The sequence below is a fragment of the Mytilus edulis genome, chromosome 7 (assembly GCF_963676685.1).
Source record: "Mytilus edulis chromosome 7, xbMytEdul2.2, whole genome shotgun sequence".
NCBI classification, from domain to species: Eukaryota; Metazoa; Mollusca; class Bivalvia; order Mytilida; family Mytilidae; genus Mytilus; species Mytilus edulis.
The window spans coordinates 18,322,918-18,348,187 of NC_092350.1; the positions used below are offsets into that span (position 1 = coordinate 18,322,918).

Here is a 25,270-nt window from a genome sequence, read left to right on the forward strand (position 1 = left end):
AAAATTACAAAAATGTATCATTGACCAATGAACCATGAAAATGATGTCAAGGTCAGATAAAGCATACATGTCGGACATGTACACCTGAAAATTATTTCATTCACCAAACATGATATATAATAGGTTACCGGCACTAAATAAATGTGGTCAAAGATCTTACAAATCTAATGTGCAATACTGTGCATTGACGATTTCTTCTTGAAACTTTTCAAAAACAAGAAATTTCAAAAAATTTGGGCAAAAAAATATGAACCCCTTTAAAAAAATTGCTGCCGCCATGATACCAATATACGACCAAATATTTAAAATCTTTGCAGTCATTTAAAAACTTAACATTGACCAATGAACCATAAATGAGGTCAAGGTCAGATGAAACCAGCCAGACTGACATTCCATACACTACATTGGACACAAGACAGACATAAACTTCATAATGTGACATCTGCATACAAGGTATGAAGCATTCATGTTTTTCTACCTTCTGAAATATAAAGCTTTATACCAATATTTAACTCTGCTGAAAAGTAATACCTGTCACATACAGCAAATTTCATCGCAGGCAAGACAAAAATGACACCAAGTTCAATGAACAATTGAGACAAAGCCATAGTAATTTAAATAGTTGCCTTAACTGCTTGCACCTGTCAAAAAGTTTAAACCAACTGCATTGGTTTGCACCTGTTGTCAGTCGAGAGCTGATGTTCAGGGGATGTTTTTATTGATGTGGTTCATTAGTGTTTCTTTTTTTATATATAGATTAGACTGGTGGTTTTCCTGTTGGATTTGTTAACACTAGTCCATTTTGGGTATAGCTTGCTGTTTTCGGTGTGAGCCAAGGCTTCATGTCTTCTACCTACTGAAATATAAAGCTTTGTACAAATAGTTATAGATGAACCAGGATAGTAATTGCAGTGAGACTAAAATGTGTGTAATCCTTCTACATCTGTAATTCTAACCCAAACATTTTTTGTATTTTCTTCTTTCAATTTCACCCTTCATATCTCCATGATGAGTAAACTCAACACTATGTTGAATGTATTATGAAAATAGTTCCAGCAACATCACATCAGTTTGTTTTTCAAGTGTGAACCAAGAAAGGATGAGTGGCTGTTTATATTCCAGTGGCAAATATAAAGTATATTCAGGATGAGAACAGGTTTGTCACATAAATTAGAATTATCATGAAAAAATCAGTACCTTTACAAAGTTAACATGGACACATTTTGCAAGCAACAAACAAAATTAAAACATTGATTTGTATAATTTTATTCACATTTTTTACAACAGTTTTGCTAAAACTTTTTTCAAATTTTATACAAAATGTATAATATCTCTAGGTTTTGTCAATAATGAATAGTAAGGCGTTCATTTTTATCTTTAAATTTTCTATGGAAACTTGTATCCTGTCATTTAACAGACATTCATGTTGGTTTGGAAACAACTGATTTAAAAAATAAATCTTATATTTTCATGCATTTAAATTTTGACTTTAATAAGGATTTCGTATTAACAATTTTGAAATTTTTTGTAAAAAGAAAAAAAAAGAAAAGTTCAAATTCGCCTTTTTCAATTTCATAGTTGATTTGACAAACTGGCACAAACAGACAAGTTCCTAGAAACCTTACTCTTCGGTAATTCAATTTAAAATAATAAATTATAACGTTCAAAAACAAAACTTAACAAATACTAAAATCTTGTAAAATACTCCAATGCCTCATGTAAAAATACAATGCAACAAAGTAATGTACCAATAGTCTGCCAAGAGTTTTATTTAATCAGATAAATGGTTCAATAGTATGTGACCTTCTACATTAAAATATTCAATTTTTTTATTTTCTGCTTAAAAAATAGGTATTTCCTATCTATTTATAAAAATTTCAAAAAGGAAAATAGTATTAATTTTGGTTTACTTTTAGACGCATACATTTTTTTTTGTACACAAATTGTACTTCAAATTCTATAAAGCCAATGCTAAAATTATCATTATTTTCCGTTCACAGTTTTCCTATAATGTTAAAAATAATATCACAAGAACATTAAGAAAATGCACCAAAACAATGACATTTTAAAATGTCTAACTCCAATGATTAAGAGCCAATGATTATATTGATGTGTTAATTTACAATGAAATTATGTAGATTATTTTAGGTATAAACAATATTTTACACTTTCCAAGAAATGTTTTAAAAGATACTTGGTAAAACTATGTAGGATGTAAATAATGACATTAAAAACTCCAAGCAGACAATGCACAATCTGACAAATGATCAAATTTTGATTCAGTACATGGATGTTCTAGACTGAGATAAGTAATCATCATGATGAATTTATTACATATAAAAGAAACCAAGCTTTATCTTAGAGACACAAAGATGAAAGACTAACGAAAGCTTTGTTTGCAATTGCATAATGATTTTTCAAACAATGGAAATTTTAAGTTAGTAAAATATATCTACTGTTATTTATTTACAAAAAGAAATTTGTACAATTCATTCAGAGGAATGTTGAGGTACTAGTTTCAATATTTACAATTTCATGTTGATAAATTTAGAAATCTAAAGAAAAATGTATTTTGTACCATGAAAAGCTGCCCTTGCATATATGACATGTTTCTCTACATAGAATAAAATTTCTCATTTCTACCAGTCTTAATTCTTCACTAAGTACTGACATATCCCCCTTCCACTTTTCTAATGACTGTGCTATGGTTACCTAAACGAAACTTCAGGTATCAGAATTGAAATTTGAACTCATTCTAAGCAGACAAAACAGGTTGTAATTATGTTGAATAAACATTGTTTCAATATAATTTTCACCAGTTTTGAGAGCTTTGTTATCAAGAGTTCTAGTATTTTAACAAGGAAAATGAACTTGGTTTACTAATATTATTGGTTATTTATTTCTTCAATGCAATGGCAAAATAGTTTCATAACATAGTAGATACATATTCTCATTATCAACATAATTCACATTATTTAAAAGTATAACAAATGTAAAACTGTAACTATACAATTCTTTGACAATTGGCAGGATTTGTTTGCCTTGTTGTAGTTTACACACACTTGTTACAATGATTTTTCTTCATTAGGGAGAGACTGTAAAAATGTTGTTACTGGTCTACTTATACCAGTTCAGGGATCACCACATACATTGTAAAAGGGTGGTGCTTAAAATATTGTCATTTCAATTCAATTGAAAAAAAATATTTATAAATTTAACCCATATGCAATACTTTTATTTATACACAAGTGTATATGTATCCTAAACTGTTATGACAAAAATTAAACAGTTTATCATAAGTAACTTACTAAAATTCTACTGATAAACAATTATTTTCTTTAACATGTTTCTGAATTTGATCTAAAATTAAAGGTCGATATTAAGTAAATAAGTAAAGGTAAAAATTTAGGGGAGAGGAGCACCCCCCTAAAATAGCCTGTGGTTATTCCTTAATACAAAATCATTGTAAGAAATGAGGATAAAGCATATCAACAAGACATTTATAAACCACTACAGACAAAAAGTGCTTGAAAATATATCTAGGTCAAGATTTCAGATATTTAGGAGATCCCATATACTGGCATTATAGAAACTATATGTACATGTAAAAATAGCTTATCACTTATATAATATATCTTATAATAAATTTGATGATATCATTTTCCTATACACAATTATTTTGTCAAATGAAATAATTCAATTGAACACAAAAATAGCTGCCTTGACCCTCGATTTCTCCATAATCTGAGCACTGACAGAAACATTATTAAGTACAGAAATCTAACATCTTGTTGTATACTCCCCATAACTGTATAAATTAAATGTTAATTGGTTTAAGAATTATTCATCTCAACAAATCTCATAGGAAATTTAATTCACAAATCATGTATGCATACAAATATAAAAACATTTTATTTTAATGTAAACATAATATCTGTCAGATCTTTCATAATTTTAAATGCTTTACCATGTTTACTAAAAACTTGTTCTTGTTTTTTTTTTTTTTAAATAATAGAGAAGTCTTAATATTTATAAACTATTCAATTGTCTAAGTTTTGAGGTGGAAAACCAAGATGAAGATTTCTGTATGGATTTAGACATATTCTCAGCACGATAAACAAATCACCACATTATGTCCTTATTTGTGAATTTAATTTTCTTTTTGCTTCATATTTAGACAGAAGTATGATATATAATTCTGACAATAAACAAACTAATATATCATACCAATAACCACTTATTTTTAGAAACATTAACCATTTGTTGCTAAATCTAGTAAAGATAAAATTGTTTATAGTTGTAACAGGACAGTTTTAAAATATTGAGATTGTACAGAAAAAAATTTGTGTAGAGCAAATGAATTAAATTTCCATTAAAGACAATAATATGGTGATTTGAGTTAAAACATAAAATTTATGTATATAACATGTATAATAGTAAACAAAAACAATAGCACTATAATAAACTACACAACAAATTTGTTGTTTTCAATTCTTGTCCGTGAAGATTTCCTCTTTGTGAAGCGATTGTCTCTACAATTGTTACAGACAAATGTTTCAGGGATATTGTTTTTACGAATTTTAGCACACGACAGATGAATCCATGTTTCACACACCGAACATTCAATCATTGGTCTTCCTCCATAAGGCTTCATACAGAAACAGGTTATCAACTCATACGACTCGTCATCTGAAAAATAGTATGATAATAGAATCAAGTTTGTCAAAAAAACAATTTGTTTCATTTTACTCTAACAAAGTTTAAATTAATACAATTTGTCTGATGGATTCACATATATCAATCTTTTGTAAATGTAAATAATGAATAATTTTCTCAATTCTGTCTGCAATATTTGTATTCATGTTGTACAATTCCATTTATCTTCTTCCAAGGATGAGAAATGTTGACTACATTTTGTGCATGACTTAACTGGGACAGTGTTGAAACAATACAACAAACTTAAAATCAAAGATCTTCTCCTCAGATGAGATTGTTACTACATGTACAAAACAATGAACAGACAGTTAATCCTGAGTTAGACAGTCTTTAATCTGACCTGGATCAATGGAAAGAACTGATTGACATAATTGAGACTGTATCAAAATTCAGTCTTTTGAGTCTTGGCCATGGCTGTCTGTACTGATTGGAGTGACTCAGTGTCCAACAGAAAAGGAAGTTGTTCTTACCAAAGTTAGACAAGGATAGTTGTAATGATGGACTAGTGAAGTAGTATTTCAACTCAACAGTGAAACAGCAAAGGAAACTTATCAAAACCTGGCATGTCTGTAACAGTCAACTTATTACTGGGACTGTCACTTTCATACCAGGGATGATTGAATCTAAGGGCACAACTAAACAAGGAAGACAATCTTACCTGAATCCGGCATATCTGGACCCATTGATAGATGACTGGGACTGCCAGCAGAGAGGGTTGTGTCTGATGTATAGCTATCTGCAGTACTCCCACTGCTGTCTAAGGGACTGGCGTTGTGCTGACTTCTCATTTCCTAAAAATTACAAGTTAACAATTCTTCATTCCAATCTAGATCACAAGTCAAACTGAATTCATATTTAAATTGGTTAAACATTTTAAAGAGTAAAAGAAAAGCTTCACTTTGTAATCATACATTTTCACATATATAAATTTGTTCTAGATTCAAACAATTTAAAATATTTGAGGAGATTTAGTCTTTGATCCTGATAATGCAATATATGCATTACCCACTGTTTTTTCCTTCCCCTGAAGACATATGTTTACAATTACAAGTATTTAGTCTATACAAATTATGACATGTTTGTATGTTACAGTACTTTTATACCTGCAAGTGTGAAAAATGCCCCAAGGAAATGTCACCCCTCCCAATACATTCTACAATAACTATTGTAATTGTTCACTCAACCAGGAAGTTATAAGCTTTGATCTTTAGAAATCAATGATCAGAAAATCAATTTCAATCAGCAATCTATTTTCATTTTACATATTTGTAATTAGATATTCAGTTACATTTGTTTATTGTAGCAATTAAATAATCATTGTTTGGACAAATAAAGTGGCTCACTGAATTATTTGATACAGTATATATGTACTTAATTTACAGCATTCTAGGAAATCCTGCATAAGGATGTTTAGGAACATTTGCTGTTCTGAGCAATCATGAAACATGTACAAAACTGACATTAAAATTAAGTAAGTATTTCATCAAGAATTACAATTTTTTTTCAAATTTAGTTTGAAGGTGTGAGCCAAGGTATTGTGTCAAGGCCATACTTTGACCTATAATGGTTTACTTTTACAAATTGTGACTTGGATGGAGAGTTGTCTGAGACTTGTCTCACACCAAATCTTTTTATATCTATCATATTGAAACATAATGTTTAAAATAAACATGAAACTTGTCATGAGTGCATGATACGTCTGTCACATTTTCAAAGAATGAAGTTCAATTACTTCTCAATGTCATATTTGAAACTTATGACAATCTAAAAAGAGCTAACATAAATAGATATAAACAATTCACCAAATTTTCATGAGAATTGCTGAAAGCGTTATATAGTTATTGTCAGAAAACTTGAAAATTTCCCCTTTTTTAATGAATAAAACCCTGTAACTCATAGAGTAAAATCTAAAATTCGTAAAAATTGAAAGGGAGCTCACGTCAAAAGATATATACAATTCACCAAAGTTTTATGCAAATTGGTAAACGTTTTTTAAGCTATTGTCTGACATGTTGACGGCGGATGGACAGACGGACAATGGTATACCATACTATGTCCCGTAAACGGATGAATGAAAACAGTTACAAATGTCTAAATTAGAATATGGATAAGGTAGATAGTTTTCCATAACAAATTTATATGGTCAAGCACTTTTTGTCTGAATCACTACTCACATCATGTTTATTTGATTCATACTGTGTATATTCCAAAATCATGGTACAAAAAGCATAAAAATCTTCTTTGGTTTTCTTTTTCTTTGGAGGCGAACTTCCAGTATGCTGAAATAAATGCAACAATAAATAAACTAAATTATAAAGAACCATTATATGTCAATGTATGTGTAGACAAATGTTCATAAAATAAAATGCTTTAAAAACCAAGTTTTAGTGAATAATAAAAAAATATGTATGTACATGTATGATTAAGACAAATGATTTCAAATTTTGCACTGTTGAACAATGATTAATTCAAAACTATACAAAAAGGTCTCCAAAATCAATATAAATTGTATATCATTTCAATTATTTTGCTTCAAAAAATTTAAGACAAAAAAGTTTAAGTTACTCTCTTTGTATTTTCAGATCTGTCAATCCAAACCATAACAATTGAGTACATGTACATCTTTAATGAAGCATGCATAAAAAAAATTAATGATATTTGTGTAATATCAAGTGGGAAATCTTTCATACAAGTTCAGCATGAACATGATGAGATGAGCATGATGAGAACAAATTATAACTTTAACTCAGAGGTCAACTAGGACAAAAAGAGAGAACAAACATGGCTTCCTACCAAACACATTATTATGACTAAGAACTAAATAAAACCAGTCTTTGCTCCTTATACTCAATGTCAGGTGTTTAAATTAACAGAAGAGACTTATTTTTGTTTTTCAGATCAAGTCCAAACCTTCATACATGTTGTTTTGGTTTGTTATGGATTCTTTCTAATAAGAATATACCTGAAGTTTCACTATTATTTTTACTTATCAGTGGTGGTACATGTATAATATTTCAAACCTTATTATTATTTGTATGCAATTACTGGATATCAAAGATGTCCCTGTAATATGCTGACGCTGCAAGAGAAACACACACAAAGTAAAAGTGATTGTAAGACATCAAACTATGTCTGGTAAATTGTCACAGAATTCAATATTGACATTATTATTTGAATTTAGACAAAAAACAATCACTTTTTTTCACTTTGAAGTGAGATATTTTCTCTTTCTGGGTTAAATTTACTTGAACCTTTATCAAGTCAAAAATTGCAAGAAGTCTGAAGCTAACCTTTTTTTAAAAGTACTTTGAAAGGTTTTCATTTATAAATCTTGGATTGTAATAATAATCATATCACATGCATATGCAGCATAGACAAGTAAATGACTAGCACAGTAGATTTAAATCGGTTTGATTATATCATCAGTATGTTGAACGAGTTGATGTAGAATATTTATTTAAAGCTGACCTGTCCTTTTTTATGTTCTTATTCACTCAACGAAATACACAGACTTACTAGACATGCAATAGGAAATTAAAGACTGACTAAGTTAACATGCTGTAGTGACAGCAGTGTCCTTCACCCCTCAAAAATACAATTTTCATAAAAACAAAACATCATTATTCCTGTTGAACTATTTTATCATCCTCTTTAGCGACAAAATATTATTCAAAAGAAATACATTGTCTAGAAATGATTTCTGTTAATAATTGTTGTATATGTTTTGATTTGTCTGCTGTTCCCCCATTCAATTTTTGGACACATGACAAATAACTTAGATCTAAAGTTCATGTTGATAATATCGAAATCAACATTACAAACAATCAACAGTACATTATTTTGTATGGAACCCTTCTCTTTTTTAGCCCTGAAAATAATTTAAACGGTTGTAAAACGACCCAGTCATGGCCGACTTGTTCAGAAATACCAAGCCGCCATCTTTGATAACGAAATTTTCAAAGAAAATATATCAACATTTCTTACCTCATATTCTGATCTTCCCAGAGGTTTCCTGTTTTTAGGAGCTGAAATAATATGAAGAACTCGATTAACACCACAACTCATACAATCTGTAACAACTGTTCAAAGATAAACAATTTCTGTACACACAAAAGAATATGGAGGACTCGGCTTATTGTTTACCAAATTTTAAATCTTCAAAATCAGTTTAAATATTGAATGATGAGATAGGACACCAACAAAATATGAATAAATCTTAATACCCGAATCCTATTCGAACAAAAATTCGTTACAAATCAGTTGTTTTCTGGACAATTACATCAAATGTTTTGACCATGGAGACGAGCGTTTGTGAAATCGACAGACTGCCTCTAACAAAAGTCACTGCATACGAAATATTTACAGGAAATCTGTCGACAAAAAGTATAAAATATCAAAACCATACCTTTAAAGATATCTTCTGTCATCCTTTAACTAATTTCCTTTCACTAAATACAGAACAATCCACGATTAAAAACTTCGAAATCCAGTCGGCTGACATGCAAACGGTTCCTTCCTGTGGAAATGGGATACTATGCGTCGCAACCTTTGCGCAGGTCACGACCTGCAAAATTAGCATGAACGTCAATCGGTTTCTAAATTTAGATTTGTTGTAATTTTAGGTGAAGGTCGCTCAAAGAAAAAGTGGCGGGAATATTTAAACTTTTTGAGAGGTCAGTCAATTTCAATGTACATAAAGACAATACTAACATATACTTTGCAAAATATTTTATCAGGGATATTATAAACCTATGAAAGATCTAAAGCTTGGGTCCCTGACTTCGCATTCTTATTCAATTTTTAACGTTTTTATACTGATATGTTCATCTTTTTTTTTTTAATGCGGTGGCACATTGATAGTAAAAGTAAAATATCAGAACAGCAAATAGAAATAGTAAATAATGCCCCTGAGGTCATATGTTATAGGACTAATTGTTTCAACATACAAAAAATTAGTCCAAATAATTATGACGCCTTGGACGGCTATTTTATAATTTTTTTTGGACGCCCTCCTGCGAGGGAACTAAAAAAATCCAAATATAAAAATACCCTCAGAAGACGGCATGATTATCTGGACTAACAAAAAATTATAGTTGCAGGTGTATAATTTTTAATGTTTATATTTTTCTAAGATTTAACATGGCATATGTGTGGTTGCTAATTTACTATCTGCATCTGGGTCCGCAGTTTATTAATCTTTATAAACAATTAAATTAATACATAATCATGGAGCACTTGAAAGGGGGTGTCATTGGGGGGTTCTGATCCCGAATCCCGCATACACTATGTACGTAAGCAATTCTCATTTTTTTTGTAATTTCCTGTGTCCCGCTAGACTTCATTTCCCGTTTTCACAGCACAATAATTTGTATTTCATGTGTTACGCTTACAAAAAAACGGCAATCCTGTGTCACGCTATAGACTCCATTGTGACCCACTTGAAAAATAAGTGAGATGACAGATTGAAGTTTATCTGCTAACTTTCTAATATTTTCCATGTGTTTCCAGTTTCACAGATGCCTCTTGAGTTGCCTAGATTCTAGCCTAGGAAAGGCCTCACAGAAAAGCTGTTGCTAATTCACTGCCAAAATAAGGTTACAGAAAGACACCAATAGAAGTACATTTTTGAAGATTGGATCAGATAAAGGATTTTTGTTCCATAAAAAAAAAAGAAAATGTACAAATCTTTAATAGAAAAAAACTATTTAAAGCCACCATAATTAATTTACCTTATAATTATAAATCTGAAAGATGACTCAAACCTTCAAAGTTCCAATATTATATAAATTTTGAATACTGTTCCAAAAAAAGAATGGGAACCCCCCTCTTTTTTTTGGACGATCAATGCATTTGAATGGGAACATCTGGTTGGAACCCCACCTTCATTCTGGGTTGGCCCCTCCCCCTTTTTCAAATGGCTGGATCTGTCCCTGACTTTATGTATATATGGCAATGGATATCCCTTTAAAGTACATCTAATATAAGATGATTGCCAACTAGACAACTACGGTATCCATAAGTCCAAATAAGGAAAGACATGAGGTTAAGACTAGTGTTTACCTTGAAACAGAGGTGAATAAATACTAAATATGTAGTAACATATATATCTCATGTCAATTGGTTATTATAAATACTAATCCCATTTGATCAGGATATGTACATAATACTATTTCTTGACTGTAAGTAATGCAGTTCATTCAAAAGTCTGACTTTGTTTTATCAAACCAAAATGGTTAGAAATTTAAACTAAATACTATAATAATTACTACCTCTGACCTTTCAAATGATTACCTACAATAACAATTAATATGCACAGAAAATATTTAGCTATGTTTTCATAATAGCAATGAAGTGGAATTAAAGTTTTGAAGAATTGTAATTACGTTTTATCTTTATATCACCTTGCACTGTTGTTTTCCAGCAGTTGGTTAAAATTTATGACCAGTCGAAAAGTTTGCTTTGATATAAAAACAAATTGTAATTGGGTCCGGAATTTTGAAAACCTTGTATTACTTCAAAACTGAAGTACATGATGCTAATTCAGTGACACATCATGCTTACGGCATACTTTAATACTTCTTCATATTACACCTACATGTAACCAGTAAGTTCAATATTCAAATTCTGAAGCACAGTGCAGCCTCATATACTGCATACAGCTTAGATGCAAGGATGCTAAAACAAATGAATATATCTTTAAATAAACATGTCAATGTTTTATCATGGGTACGTACGACATCTTCTTTCATTGGCCTTCACTAAAACAAGTGAACATAAATCCTGCCATGTCCCAAGTCAGGATGTTGTTTGTTGCTGTGTAATATACTTGTTTTTGGTTCATCTTTTTGTACATAATGTAAACCATTAGTTCTCTAATTAAAATTGTTTTACATTTGTCATTTAGGGCCTTTAATAGCTGACTATGCAGTATAGACTTTGCACTTGTTGAAAACCGTAGTGACCTTTAGTCATTATGGCGAGTTGTCTCATTGGCAATTATACCACATCTTCTTATTTCTATATTAAATGTTGATAACAATACCTTAATGGAAAGAAACACCTGCGTCTGTCTTTACACTATTCATAAAATGCAACATAAAAATCAATGCACTAGGATATCAACAAAAATTTATTGGTAAATTTTCTTTTCAAGTTATCCTGAAGTATAAACAGTAAAGAATATTTTTAAACTGTTATTTCTAGTTGAACAAACCAATAATCATACCTGCCAACTCTTCAAAATCTCAATGGAGGATTTAAAGGGCAAGAGGATTCTTTGCTCCTCTTTTAGTGTCATAAGCGCTTTAATCTACTGTTATATTGTTTGAATGAGTATGTATGTGCTTAAATATCCTTTTAAATCATTTGAATTCCAGTTTTGAGATGTTCATTGAATAAAATAAATTTTAAAATTCAGTTCAACACCTCTCATTGGGGATACCCCCATATATCGGGATAGTTGGTAGGTCTCAGCAGCAACACATGCTGTGGCCCCCCCAAAAAGACACGGTTTTAGATTTCAGACTTATTTGTAAAAGCTTTTAAAGCATGAGTACAAATAAGGTTTCTGCTTGTTATTAAGTAGGATTAAAATAACAATCAAAATCAAGAAATTCAACCATCTTTAAAAGATATTATTATATATTGTCAGAATCATCAAATTAATTTGTATCCTACCAATATCACTGCACTAGATCCACATTTTAACAATTAATGTCTCTTCAGTGTTGCTAGAGGCCAAAATATCCTAATGATGAATGGTGATGAAACCAAAAAAAGGCTAAAAGTATAGCAAAATGGGGACAAGTAATTCTGCAATTTCATATCTACACTAACGCTTCTGTTCCATTTTTTGTCAACCTTTTTTTTTTGTAAAACAAGACGTTATGTGTGAGCTATTGTTCATTGATAATACACCAGCTCCCTGTCTTCAGTAAACAGGGAGATGAAAAGAAATGGATGTTAAAACACATCACACACTGACAGTAAAGCAAGGTCACTTGAACCATAGTGGCTATTATATCTATGCTTGAACCTTGAACCTTGATACCAAATTTCAGAAAACCTTGATTCTTATTTTTTGTGAAAAATGGGACAAATTTTTCATCCATGGAATATATAACTGGATTTTACTGATACCTCTCTCTTAAATCTGAATTTTAAGCCCACTCTTACTTTTATGCGAGTAGAGTACACATATTTCTGTCAAAATCAAATTTATGGCATGAATGATGGTGCTCAGAAAACAATATGTTGGATTCTTGAACAGCAATATATTATACCAACCAAGTTAAATGTGTCATAGCTCTTTTAAAATGTTTAAGACTAATAGTGTTAATTCATTTGTTGTATTTTTTTTGCATTTGTATCTGATGGCTTCAATTAAAAGCAATATCTAGAAAAAATGTTTACCACAGCAAATTTCTTTTTCATGCACTATTTTTAATTGCCTTTTAAGACTTCCATACATAAGTAAGTTGGTACAGTATGCAACATTCAAGTTACTTCCTATTATTTTATTGTATATTTTAGACAGTTTGCCTGGCTTCAACATTCGACTTCATTGAAGTAAAACTGAGCTAGAATCTGAGTCTCATCCTTAGCTCCTTTTGATTTCTTCACATGAGACTAAAATCAAAATATAAAAGTAGCATTAATAAGGGAATACCATATATAGTAGTGATTGTTGATATTGTAATACAAAGACATGTACGGAACTAAATGTTTGTCCCTGAACTGAACAATTCACTCTCCTCAGAAAAGTCAACCTTGATATTTTCTATTCTATGAACAAGTAATCTTTTGAATCCTCTGTGTCTCAGCACTTATATGATTGACAGGCATTGACAATTTATGGAAATTAAAGTAAAGGCAACTTCAAAGATTTCTTTCCATCTATGTTGATAAAATCTTGATAACAATCAAAATCAAGAAATTCAACCATTTTAAAAACAATTCATGTTGTGTAAAATCTGTGAACTTAACACAAAGACAAAACAATAAAATTGTATTTGTTTATTTAATATCATAGGCTCAATAAGAATATGTAAGATTTCTTGTAAATAAAAATTTCTTTGTTCTTCTTAACAATTACATACATTCACAAAACAAATATAGCTACTACACTTAATACACATAATCCTGATATGTCAACTAGACATTGGTCATAGTTCTATAGACTGTATATAGTTCATTACTCAACCTGAAAGTTCTTGAAAAAACTGTTTGACCTTGAAATTTTTTTCATTGTTTTAAAGGCTGTTATAGTTGATTAAATCTATTTGAAATCTTCTGACGCTCTTGAAACGTAAAGTTGATGATAAAATCTGCTTTTTGAATTAAAAAATATTTTCAATTCATCAGGCAAATAGAAACCTGTCATTTAAAAATAAAGGTGAATAAATTTTTAGTTGAATCAATTTTTCATTTAATACTTGTTTTGTTGGCAATGTCACTAATTAATCATTTTATTGCATCATTTAAAAGATTTATGAAAATTGCAAAACTGGTAAAAATGAATACATGATGTAAAGAATACATAGTATTTGATTAATTTTACAACTAAACAAAAATCAACCTTTAAACCGATTTCAATACATGATAGGTTCTTGTCATTTTTTCCGATTATAAATATGTAATTTATATTTGGTGTTATATAATTGGTTTGTATTTTCTTAGTGTTTGGAATGTTATCATTTTTTAGGATTTAAAACCATACATTCTTACATTCCATGTATACAAGATGTCATGCATTTAATACTGATCAATTTCTCAATATAATTTGTAAATAAACTATCAGTTTAGGTGAACAAAACTGGTTTTTTTTTTCAAAAGCATACAATAGTAGACAGTATATCAGCAAAATGATAAAAAAAAAATCACAAAATCTTATCAAATACAAGGTCAGTGATGTTTAAATTGAAATTATTAACCTGTTTGTAGCAGTAGGATAATTATAAACTTCAAAGTTAATGTGAATTATACCCGCACATTTTGATTAAAGCTGCAAAGCAACAAGACCTTCGAGTTCAGGGTCTTGCAAAGTCTTTTGACTGTGGTGAATATCTTTTTTTTAAATTCAATTTTGTAAAAATAACAACTGAATGCATTCTCTTTGATTATGCTAACATAATTGTTCTCAAGTGTAAACATCATTTGATCTGAATAAATTGAATTCTATTTTTTTTTTAAATGTATATACATGTATGTTTCTTGACGTAGCTGCAAGTGAGGCTTCAAAAGCCTTCACATCATGATCAGTAATAAGTTGACACAGAGATATGTCTTGCCAATGTGAACATCAAACAAGCTTCAACAATTGTTGCCACCACTGACAACATTATGCCCTAGTCTTGCTTCTGCTACTGTATCACAGGGGAAACAATTCAAACGATTATCTGACGAAAAATGCTTGATGTAACATCAGTGACCCTGAACTTCAAGGACTATTCTAATAAAGCCATAAAGCATAAATACATCTGTAAGTTATTAAAGGGAGGTAATTCCTCCTGATCACAGTCATAATAAACATAAAATACTAAAACAAGACAGTAGCTGTCCAAATTATAACATGTTTACATATAAGAGATTTCCTTTGTCTATATTACACTGTGCTATGTACATAAATATATAACACACAAAATAATTGTACATCTTTCATACATATATATTTAAATCTTTGATGTTTCAGGCCCACATTGGACCAATCCAACTAATATATGGGATGAAATGTGTATACATATAATCTATTTCATTTGTAGCTTCATATTCAGAAACTTATTAGATGTAGGTTTAAAAATCCTATAAATTCTAGAAGAACAATAAAGTTGCTTATTTCAGAATAAAATTCACTGGCCAATTTAAATAGGTCAAACAATTGATTACCTCCCCTTTTTACCTATTTCAATGTCACCAATGCCCTTTTTCTTAACAAATACTAAATGCAATTGTTGACACATTAACAAAACAAAAACAACACTGACCTGACATTAACTTGTGAGTAAGCACCATATTATATTGCTGTCCAGAAGTATAAACAAAAATCTATCAGAAAGAATATCGTTTTGACATTGAGACCGAGATGAAAGATTTCAAATCTGGTAGAATTTACTTTTTATGTTTCGTAATGATACTGATACACTGGATGAAACTGAACATTAAACAACTCTTACTTCGTGATGGTGGCTATAAAAATCTAATTTTCTTAAATGTCACCAATAGGAAGATTTCAATTTTACTTTTTGCTCACTTTCCCTTTCGGTACTTTAACTCATAGCAAGTTTATATATTGCCCTATTTATTCTTATCAATTTTCTTGATAAAATGCTCTAAAGTTCCCATGTATAGAATGGCCGAGGCATACATAAGGAGGGAGATCTCATTCTTTCTATATAGATGTAACAAAAGCTTTGCATTGTGACAATTTCTTTTTATTGGAGCTGAATAAAACAAGTACAAGGTGATGTTCACAAATATGATCAAACTAATGTATAATGAAACAATATTTGTTCTATTGATGATTGGGAAAAATATTCAGATCTAATTTAAACTGGATGCCTTTTATTTCAAACTCACACAAAAATCAATTTATTACATTTAGACATTCAGCTTCATGCAAATAAACATAGCAATGCATCATTTGTAGCTGTTTACTTGTGAATGATATGGTATACAAATAACAAAATATTCCTTAAATTATGAAATAGGACATATACAACAAAAATACTTATATTTGTGGTGATCAGAAAATTGACAAAATACTAATCTACCATTCTATGTACATATCTTACAGACATAAAATAAACAGCATTTATACATGATTTGTAGAAGATTAATTTACATATAAAATTCATAAACCTTACAAAGCAGATGTGTGAAAAAGATCTGACAATACACATGCAACAAAATCTATCTTCACAATATTTTTTTTTTTGCAGCCACAGGCCTGATGCTCATTATTTGGAAATTTTTGTATGGATTCTATTGGCTTGCAATAGTTAAATCTTACAGGCTCATTGGGATTTGAGCCTAGGCTAAAAGGCATATGGCCAAGTGTGAAGACAGAATAAATATCAAAGTCTCAACTCTTGCAGTATTTGTGTTTCAAAAAAGATTTTTTTTTCTTCATTTTTTACAGCATATGGAAGAATATATTATTTAGCATTAAACACTTTTTGTTACAATTTAATGGTAATTTTGCATTACTTTTTAAAGAATATATTAATTGACAAGGCAACTAAATATTACAGAAAGAAGCTCTATTGCCATAATTATCAAATTGATGCAATTTGTTATGGAAAATATTCAGTTAGAATTTTCACATTCTTTGGGAATTTTTCTTTAATACGAAATAATTATATGTGTAATTCCCTTTTTGCCATAGATCATTGTACAGTATCTATTATATACTCGTCTCTAACAAAAAGGGTAGAGGTTGCTTAACGATTGTTAGCTGAACCCCTTTGTACATGCATACAGCTCATCCCCAGGAATTTTCACACAAAATGAATATGTTTCTTCAGTGTTTAATTATTACACGATGCCCTCCATAAAACTTGTGTCTAAATTTTGGATTAATGTTCTGATAAAACCCATTTCCTTTCTTGTGTTCTCAAATATCACTTGTGGTTCTAAACTTTCACATCGTAAACAATTTGGTGCCATGACCATAGCTAAATTATTAACGTCCATTTTCGTTACTTTTGAATTGTCTTCAGCAGCAAATACCTTGAAAATAAAAGAAGAAATATATTTATTTTATGATGCACAAAAATGACAGGAAAATTCCTAGTAATAGCATAAACAATAACAAAACCAAAAATATCTAGGTCATCTAGAGGTCAACACAGTCTTCAGCTATAAACACCTGTCTAATCAATATGTCTATATCTCTTAATTGTCCAAAGTCCATAAAGAAGCTAATAAATTAACTATTAACTCTGGAAGACCAGCACCAAATTCTTCAGATAACTAAAACATTTATTTGAACAAAGGACAACCACTGACAAGGTTCCTCACTTTAGACTGGCACATGAATATGTAGTAATGTTTAAATAGTTATGTTGCTATGTAAAAATTTCATTTATACCATTTTCAGTTTCTGATAGTGCCTAAACCAAGTCAAATTCTCTATTACCTTGAACTTTACAGTTCATCGGTGTTAGTCACATGATAGTTGATATCCAATTGTACACCTTTTTGGTATGAAACAGTGATTTTCTATGCTTTTTATACTGCTAATGATATGTTATAGCGATTTCTCTATTTTGCCAATGAATTTAGACAGAAGTGATTTTTTAGTATTGGTATTTGAAAATTTACTAACTTCTTCTATATAACTCTACAGAGTTATCTCAACTTACCTGTAAAAATCGTATAAGGTAAGCTAGCACTAATCTATTTATATCTGGAAGTTTATTAACAACTTCTATAGCTTCTTCTGGATTCTGAAAATTTTCTATACATTCTTCATAGAATTCTGGCGGAATTAATGGCTCCTGAAGTTCTCTGTACCATAGTTTTAATAAAGATGCAGGAATGTGTGGATCAGGACAGTCTGAAGGGATTATCCATTGATCACATTTAATCTTTAATGCATTAACTTCATCGATATCACCTGGAACTCTGTAATATACAATTATGAAAGAATAATCATTACCTTGATAATTTACATAACATTATTGCTAAAAAGTGGATAGTGGGAATACACATAATTAACAGTGCCTGGTGCTGATTAATGTTTCAGAATTTCTTGCAGCAGTTACGTAACTGTATTAAATATTATCTAACCTTGATAAGTACTCAGTATCATTATCACAATACTAATAATCAGGCCAGATATTGTGCTAAATAATACGTTACTTAATGGTCAATTGAATAAATGTGCTATATTAACAGTGTGGGTTGTGTTCATTATTGAAGGCCATAGTCGCTGAATTCTATGTCATTTTGTTTCTGATGGTTAATTGTCTCATTGGCTATCAAACTACATTTCCTTTTTACAAAAAAACTCTAAAAAATTTCAATATATATATAATATCAATTCATTGAACACTTAAATGTAAGTACTTCATCATTTTTTGTTAGATTTTTTAAGCTGTGGCAGCAGATAATTCATTACATGTAAATTTCATAACCACTGGAAACCAGTACTATAGTTAAAGCAAAGTTTACAAGAAAAAACAAATATTAGGTATGAGGTCAGAAGTTCACAACTTTATTAATAAAAAGAAAGTGTATCAGTCACTTTTTCAAATAAAGGTTCATGTATAGTGGTTGACGTTTCTGGCAAATATATTTGATGCACATTCAGGAAGAGAATAAAATTATAAATTAAGATTTGGTGATGATGGTGGGGGGAATACATAAGTTCTAAAGAAGATATAAAAGAAAATGCAGTTTTTATAAGGTTTGCTAGCTTTGGCTGCAATATATTTATTATCAATAAAGCCTAGGGTATCTTTATTTATTCTTAACTTCATAAATAAATCAAAATGTCCATTTAATCAGTATTTCTATGTACTTTTAATCTAGGATTTGTATATTTTTTTCTTTAATTTAAATATTTTCAAAGAAATATCTATTTTAATCCTTCAGAATGATTTTTCATCTTTCGAAATTGACATTAGAAGGATCTTGGATTATGAATTAAGTCATCTTAGATTACATATTAATTCAGGAATGCAATCAGTAATTTTTTGTCAACAATTTTTCATATGATGCTGTCATAAAGCTTAAAACCTTTCAAAAATTAAATGTTTGGAATACTTTTTGACTGTTTAAAACTTTTGAAATGTTTAATGTATTCTTATATTGAATAGTTTCCTACTAACACCTACAAAGTATCTGATTTAAAAAAAAATCCTTTATAAACTTCCTCCTAATGAAAAACTTGATTACTGCATTTGATAAAAAATTATAGATAGCTTTATCTATTTTTGCATTATAAACTCAGTTACACCATGTTTTAAAATTCATGAAACAAAGGAAATGATTTTTTTGAAAGAAGTAATGCAAATCACTATGTGTGGGTTGATCCATCAATTGTTTGAATTTGGGTCTCCAGAATTTAAATGTGAAAAGTGTGTTTGTACAATTCACATCGTTCTATAGAATCTTAAATAAAAGTTCTACTGTATGTTAAATGTAATCCTTCAGTCAATATAGTTTGTTGTAGGAGTACATCTTTGTTCTGAATCAGTTTTTTCTGTAATTATCATGTGAATTTTTATATCCCCATTGTAAGAAACAGATTCACTAAGTTCTACTAATGTTTATGTTATTTTATATAAATCATCTGTGTAGAACTTTACCTTGTGCCCACAGACAATAGCCTTGTTTTTTCCTATCAAGTTGTATAACAATGAGTTACTTTTTAATTTGAGTTTTTGTTATTTTTGAACAATTCTGACAAAATCAAAGCACTTTGGATTTTTGTTTAAATCAGAAAATCATACTTTAGAATTCATTTGTTATACATACATATACACCCACATCTAACTTGATTTAGATTTTCCTTAAAGAATTCTTTTTTGTGTTCTTTCATTCTTCACTGAACAATGTTATATTCTATTACTTGTAGTTTTGTACCTAAATATTCCTTCAGTTTGAGCACCATTTAACCTCAAAACTTCCTCTGAAAGTGTTGTCTGTAACCAGGGTAACTTCCTGTCTGGAAATCTTTCACATTGAAGAGCTAGAATTTCTTCTAAAGTACTTCCAAACATAGATGGATTAAATATTGATTTCTGAAATATACATGTACAAAGTTTTGTAAATAATCTTATAACAAAAGTCATGCTATACAATGTAACAAATCTTTACTATTTTCTGGTGGTCAGTTCTAATTGTATAGTAAATTTTAAGTGTAATACAATAAATGGCAATTGTTCTATATATAAAAAGTTGCTAAATCAGGTAGGTAGGAATTATTATTTCAAAGAGTTGTTGGTGATTACTACAGTACACAACAATTGTTGGAAGACTATGCAAGACTTTATAGCTTGCTTTTCAGTGTCAGCCAAAGCTCTGTGTTGAAGACCTATAATGGTTTAGTTTAACAAATTGTGACTTGGATGGAGAGTTGTCTCATTGGCACTCATACCATATGTACATCTTCTTATATCTAAGATCTCTTAAAATGTATTTTGAATGGCATTAGCTTAGTTCTTTCTGCTAAATTATACCTTTCCAAAAATGCTACTAATTGACTGATCAAAAGTTTATGGTTTCAAGTAAATAACTCATAAAGCAATGGATCTCTATTAGACAGAATCTCTACCTTAGCTTGTTCTATTTCATCAATGTTAGGCTTCCTTTGTCCTTTCTTTGGTCCACTTTGTACCATTTTCTCTAAACGTTTATTACATTGTTTAGCAAAATGACTGATTGGTATCTGTAAATAATAAAACAATAAACTGATGTAACTACAATTTCTAACATTTGTTGGTACTTTAATACTATGCCTAGACCGGTATTGAAATATCAGTCGACCCAAATGAGGGTTGAACTGCCTGTCAGAGGCAAATATACAGTGAGTTACAAACACTGGGATTGGTACCTTCTTCATTGTAAAAAACAAACAAAACAAGTGAACTTTTGGTTGAAGACCATACTTTGACCTATAATGGTTTACTTTTATAAATTGTGACTTGGATGGAGATTTGTCTCATGAGCTCTGATACCACATCTTCTTTTATCTATTATTAACAGAAGGTCAAGCAATAAAGCTGGTGATAGTGATAAAAGTAAAAGAAAATTAAAGAACTAAGAAGTATTCAAGAAATGTTTGAAGGGCACTGAAAATAAATTCTGCTGACTACTAAATTTGTTGACTCCAGGCATCACACCTATAAAATTATTTCTACTAGAATTGCCTTAACCCTTTACTCCATATTGACACCTTTTGACGCCTGTGTAGTACCTCAGTTGAAATGCTTCGACTACAAAGTGTCTGCAGTAGACTTAATAAAATTTGTATCCAATATAAAAAGGAATATCGTAGAAATATCTGACTTTAATTTAATTGATGAAATATTTGTTTTTTTGCAATGCATTAATACTTTAAAGCATATTTTTAGCATTTTATTGAAAAATCCTTATGCGAATCAAGTATGCAAAAAAAAAAAATTTATGAGATAACTAAACACGCTCTACACATACAAAATCAAGGCTAGTACACCATCAAAATAATAACACATGCAGTTTAATCTTTCAACTGTTCTACTCAAATATCATGCCATTTTTTTTTTTTAAGGAAAACATCATATATGTATTTTGTAAAATAACTATAGGTGTAAGAGGAGATAGAGATAACATGCACCATGTCTCAAAATGTTTTTTTTCTTCTTACATAATATGATACAACATAAAGGCAGCAACTATTTAGACAGGATATAAAGAATCAAATGGTGTACTGCTTTTGAGGAAACAACTTTGAACATTTGTAATGAGGCAAATTTTATGGGAAACATTATACTTAGAATAAAATGTAACATGACATATACCAGGTGGGTATTTAAATATTAAGGAAGAGGATTACTTCAGTGAAGACAACATTTCTCTGTGAATAAGAATAAATCATATTCTGTGGTAACTTTATTTTCTTTGGTACCAATATTCATGGTTTTGTCCAAAGTCTACAAACAGGCCTTTAGAAAATTTGTACTTTGTTAACTTAAACTCGCAAATTCATGGTCCCCCTTTTCCATAAAAAAAAACATAAACATTTGTATCCAATAAATAATAATGAATCCACAGTTTTCATGACAAGTGTCAAGATGCAACTGAATCATCAACTTGAAAAGCAATAATGCGATTATATTTATAAAAGCAAATTGAGTTTGCACATTTTATTATGTCCTTAAAATAAATTTCTTGTTTAATTTACATATGTACACACAGACAGTGCCTGTGTACTTATGTTTATACTTTTATCCTGTTTCAGGAAATGTTTTTATTGAAACTTTGATATTTTTTGTTTGTTGTACTAATGGACATCATTTTGAGACAGTTTCTCCATGGGTTTTTTGTTAGTAGGTAGAATGTTATAATTACCAGCATTCCATCAGCCTGACTTACAATCAGATCGGGAAGATCATCATCAGTATCCATGTATCGGGAAATATAACCCTCTAAATACGTTTTAAATTTTACAGTTGGAGGAAAAAAGTTTAAACAAACTGCCATTAATTCCCAGCCTTTCTGTAAACTTTCTCTGAAATAAACAACCCAGATATTTTCAAGTCCTTTCTCCATACAACATAAAATATACATATTATTTATATGCATTCTTATAAAATAAATAGAGAATGTGTCCATGGGACACAGATAATGCCCCTGCTTGCATATAACGTTATAAAGGGACATAACTCAAGAAGTGTAAAAGTGATGAAACTTAAAGTCGAACTTGATCTGTGTTTTATGTTAATATATATAAATATTTTATTACTTTTTAACCCATACTTATCATCAAAGTATTCAATTAAATGTACTTACAGTTTAAGATTGTCTGTTGTTTGTTTACAGAGTTGCATATAGATTTCATCCCTGAGTGCAACACAGTGCCATCCTTTGATGATAATTTCCTGTGCATTACTGATTTGTGTCCCTTTGCCCTTTCTGTCAGCCATATACACTTGTATCAGTACAAAAGTTAAGGAAATTTTCTCTTCATTATTATGCAATAAATTATCTCATAGGATATATTTCACATAAATACTGTACATGTATTATAAAAGTCCTTGTCAACTTGACAAATCACTTAAGTGTCTTAAAAAAAGTCAAAACAAAAGTCTCCAGTGAATAAAGAACTTGAAAAATAGCGCAGACACTTATCTTTAGGTGCAGTCCACGGGTTGAACTCTGTCAATAGTTGTTTAGTTGTTGTATGTCCTATCTTAATATTTTGTGTTTTTGGAAAAAATGGGTTTTAATTGCAGATCTTTAATTGATTCTGTTATACTTATTTACCCCTTTCATTTAGGAGATAAATTAACTGTATTGTCTTTAAAACTCAGACGGCATCAATTGGTGATTTGATGGTTGCAAATTCAGTTTACTGACGACAGGTTTACTCATGTGTATGTGTAAAATAAAATAAACTTATTCTGTGGTCTATGGATAGCAATATCTGGTAAATAATTCATCTATTAATGGATATTAGTATTTCATATATATTTTTACATGTACATACAAAAATCAATATCAAGCAATGACAGAACTCAAAGTTGATATCTTCGGCTGTTGTCTGCTCTTTGGTCGGGTTGTTGTCACTTTGACACATTCCCCACTTCCATTTTGAATTTTATTTGGTAAAAGCTAAGTATGTTTTGAAGTAGGCATCACTGTAAAAGTATAAATAAACAAAATCCACCATAAAAATGGTTATGCTGATATCCCTCCCCCTTTATATAGTTCTACAAAAAGGATATGTCTAAACACTTCACAGGCATCTTTCTTCACTCCTTTATCTTCTGTCCTAAGTATAGGCTTTTGTATCAGATCCTAAAAATAAACACATTTATTGAAATCTAAAAACTAGAGGCTCTAAAGAGCCTGTGTCGCTCACCTTGGTCTATGTGCATATTAAACAAAGGACACAAATGGATTCATGACAAAATTGTATTTTGGTGATGGTGATGTGTTTGAAGTTCTTACTTTACTGAACGATTTTGCTTCTTACAATTATATCTATCATGAACTTTGCCCATTAGTAACAGAGAACTATATTTGGTAAAAATTTACATAAATTTACCAAATTAATGAAAATTGTTAAAAATTGACTATAAAGGGCAATAACTCCTTAAGGGGTCAATTGACCATTTAGGTCATGTTGACTTATTTGTAGATCTTACTTTGCTGAACATTATTGCTGTTTACAGTTTATCTTTAACTATAATAATATTCAAGATAATAACCAAAAACAGCAAAATTTCTTCAAAATTACCAATTCAGGGGCAGCAACCCAACAACCGATTGACCGATTCATCTGAAAATTTCAGGGCAGATAGTTCTTGACCTGATAAACATTTTTATCCCCTGTCAGATTTCCTCAAAATGCTTTGGTTTTTGAGTTATAAGCCAAAAACTGCATTTTACCCCTATGTTCTATTTTTAGCGGTGGCGGCCATCTTGGTTGGTTGACCAGGTCACGCCACACATTTTTTAAACTAGATACCCCAAAGATGATTGTGGCCAAGTTTGGATTAATTTGGCCAAGTAGTTTCAGAGGAGAAGATTTTTGTAAAAGATTACTTTAATTTACGAAAAATGGTTAAAAATTGACTATAAAGGGCAATAACTCCTAAACGGGTCAACTGACCATTTTGGTCATGTTGACTTATTTGTAGATCTTACTTTGCTGAACATTATTGCTGTTTACAGTTTATCTCTATCTATAATAATATTCAAGATAATAACCAAAAACAGCAAAATTTCCTCAAAATTACCAATTCAGGGGCAGCAACCCAACAACCAATTGACCGATTCATCTGAAAATTTTAGGGCAGATACATCTTGACCTGATAAACATTTTTATACCATGTCAGATTTCCTC

The 25,270-nt window shown here is 30.1% G+C and overlaps 2 protein-coding genes across 10 annotated transcripts in view; both read right to left on the bottom strand.

Annotated features, from left to right (window-relative positions):
• Window positions 1–1,250: 1,250 nt before the first annotated feature.
• Window positions 1,251–9,302, bottom strand: LOC139480917 (PHD finger protein 23B-like). Its single transcript, XM_071263864.1, has 5 exons — window positions 9,122–9,302; window positions 8,701–8,741; window positions 6,891–6,995; window positions 5,375–5,507; window positions 1,251–4,689 (listed from the first exon to the last, which is right to left on the bottom strand). Exons 1-5 carry the CDS (start codon window positions 9,141–9,143, stop codon window positions 4,466–4,468), a joined length of 525 nt encoding a protein of 174 aa, XP_071119965.1. The 5' UTR covers window positions 9,144–9,302; the 3' UTR covers window positions 1,251–4,465.
• A 4,414-nt stretch (window positions 9,303–13,716) lies between these two features.
• The window catches only part of LOC139480918 (rho GTPase-activating protein 39-like), an 87,816-nt gene continuing 76,262 nt past the window's right edge, over window positions 13,717–25,270 (bottom strand). For 5 of the 9 annotated variants that reach the window (XM_071263870.1, XM_071263867.1, XM_071263865.1 and 2 more), the window contains 7 exons: window positions 24,147–24,219; window positions 23,212–23,359; window positions 22,771–22,930; window positions 20,996–21,109; window positions 20,305–20,462; window positions 18,078–18,339; window positions 13,717–17,442 (listed from right to left, as the gene is read on the bottom strand). In XM_071263870.1, the coding sequence (XP_071119971.1) occupies window positions 17,248–17,442; window positions 18,078–18,339; window positions 20,305–20,462; window positions 20,996–21,109; window positions 22,771–22,930; window positions 23,212–23,359; window positions 24,147–24,219 (1,110 nt within the window). In that variant the 3' untranslated portion in view covers window positions 13,717–17,247. The remainder of the gene's footprint in view (window positions 17,443–18,077; window positions 18,340–20,304; window positions 20,463–20,995; window positions 21,110–22,770; window positions 22,931–23,211; window positions 23,360–24,146; window positions 24,220–25,270) is intronic. The other 4 variants (XM_071263871.1, XM_071263869.1, XM_071263866.1 and 1 more) reach the window with 1 other exon arrangement.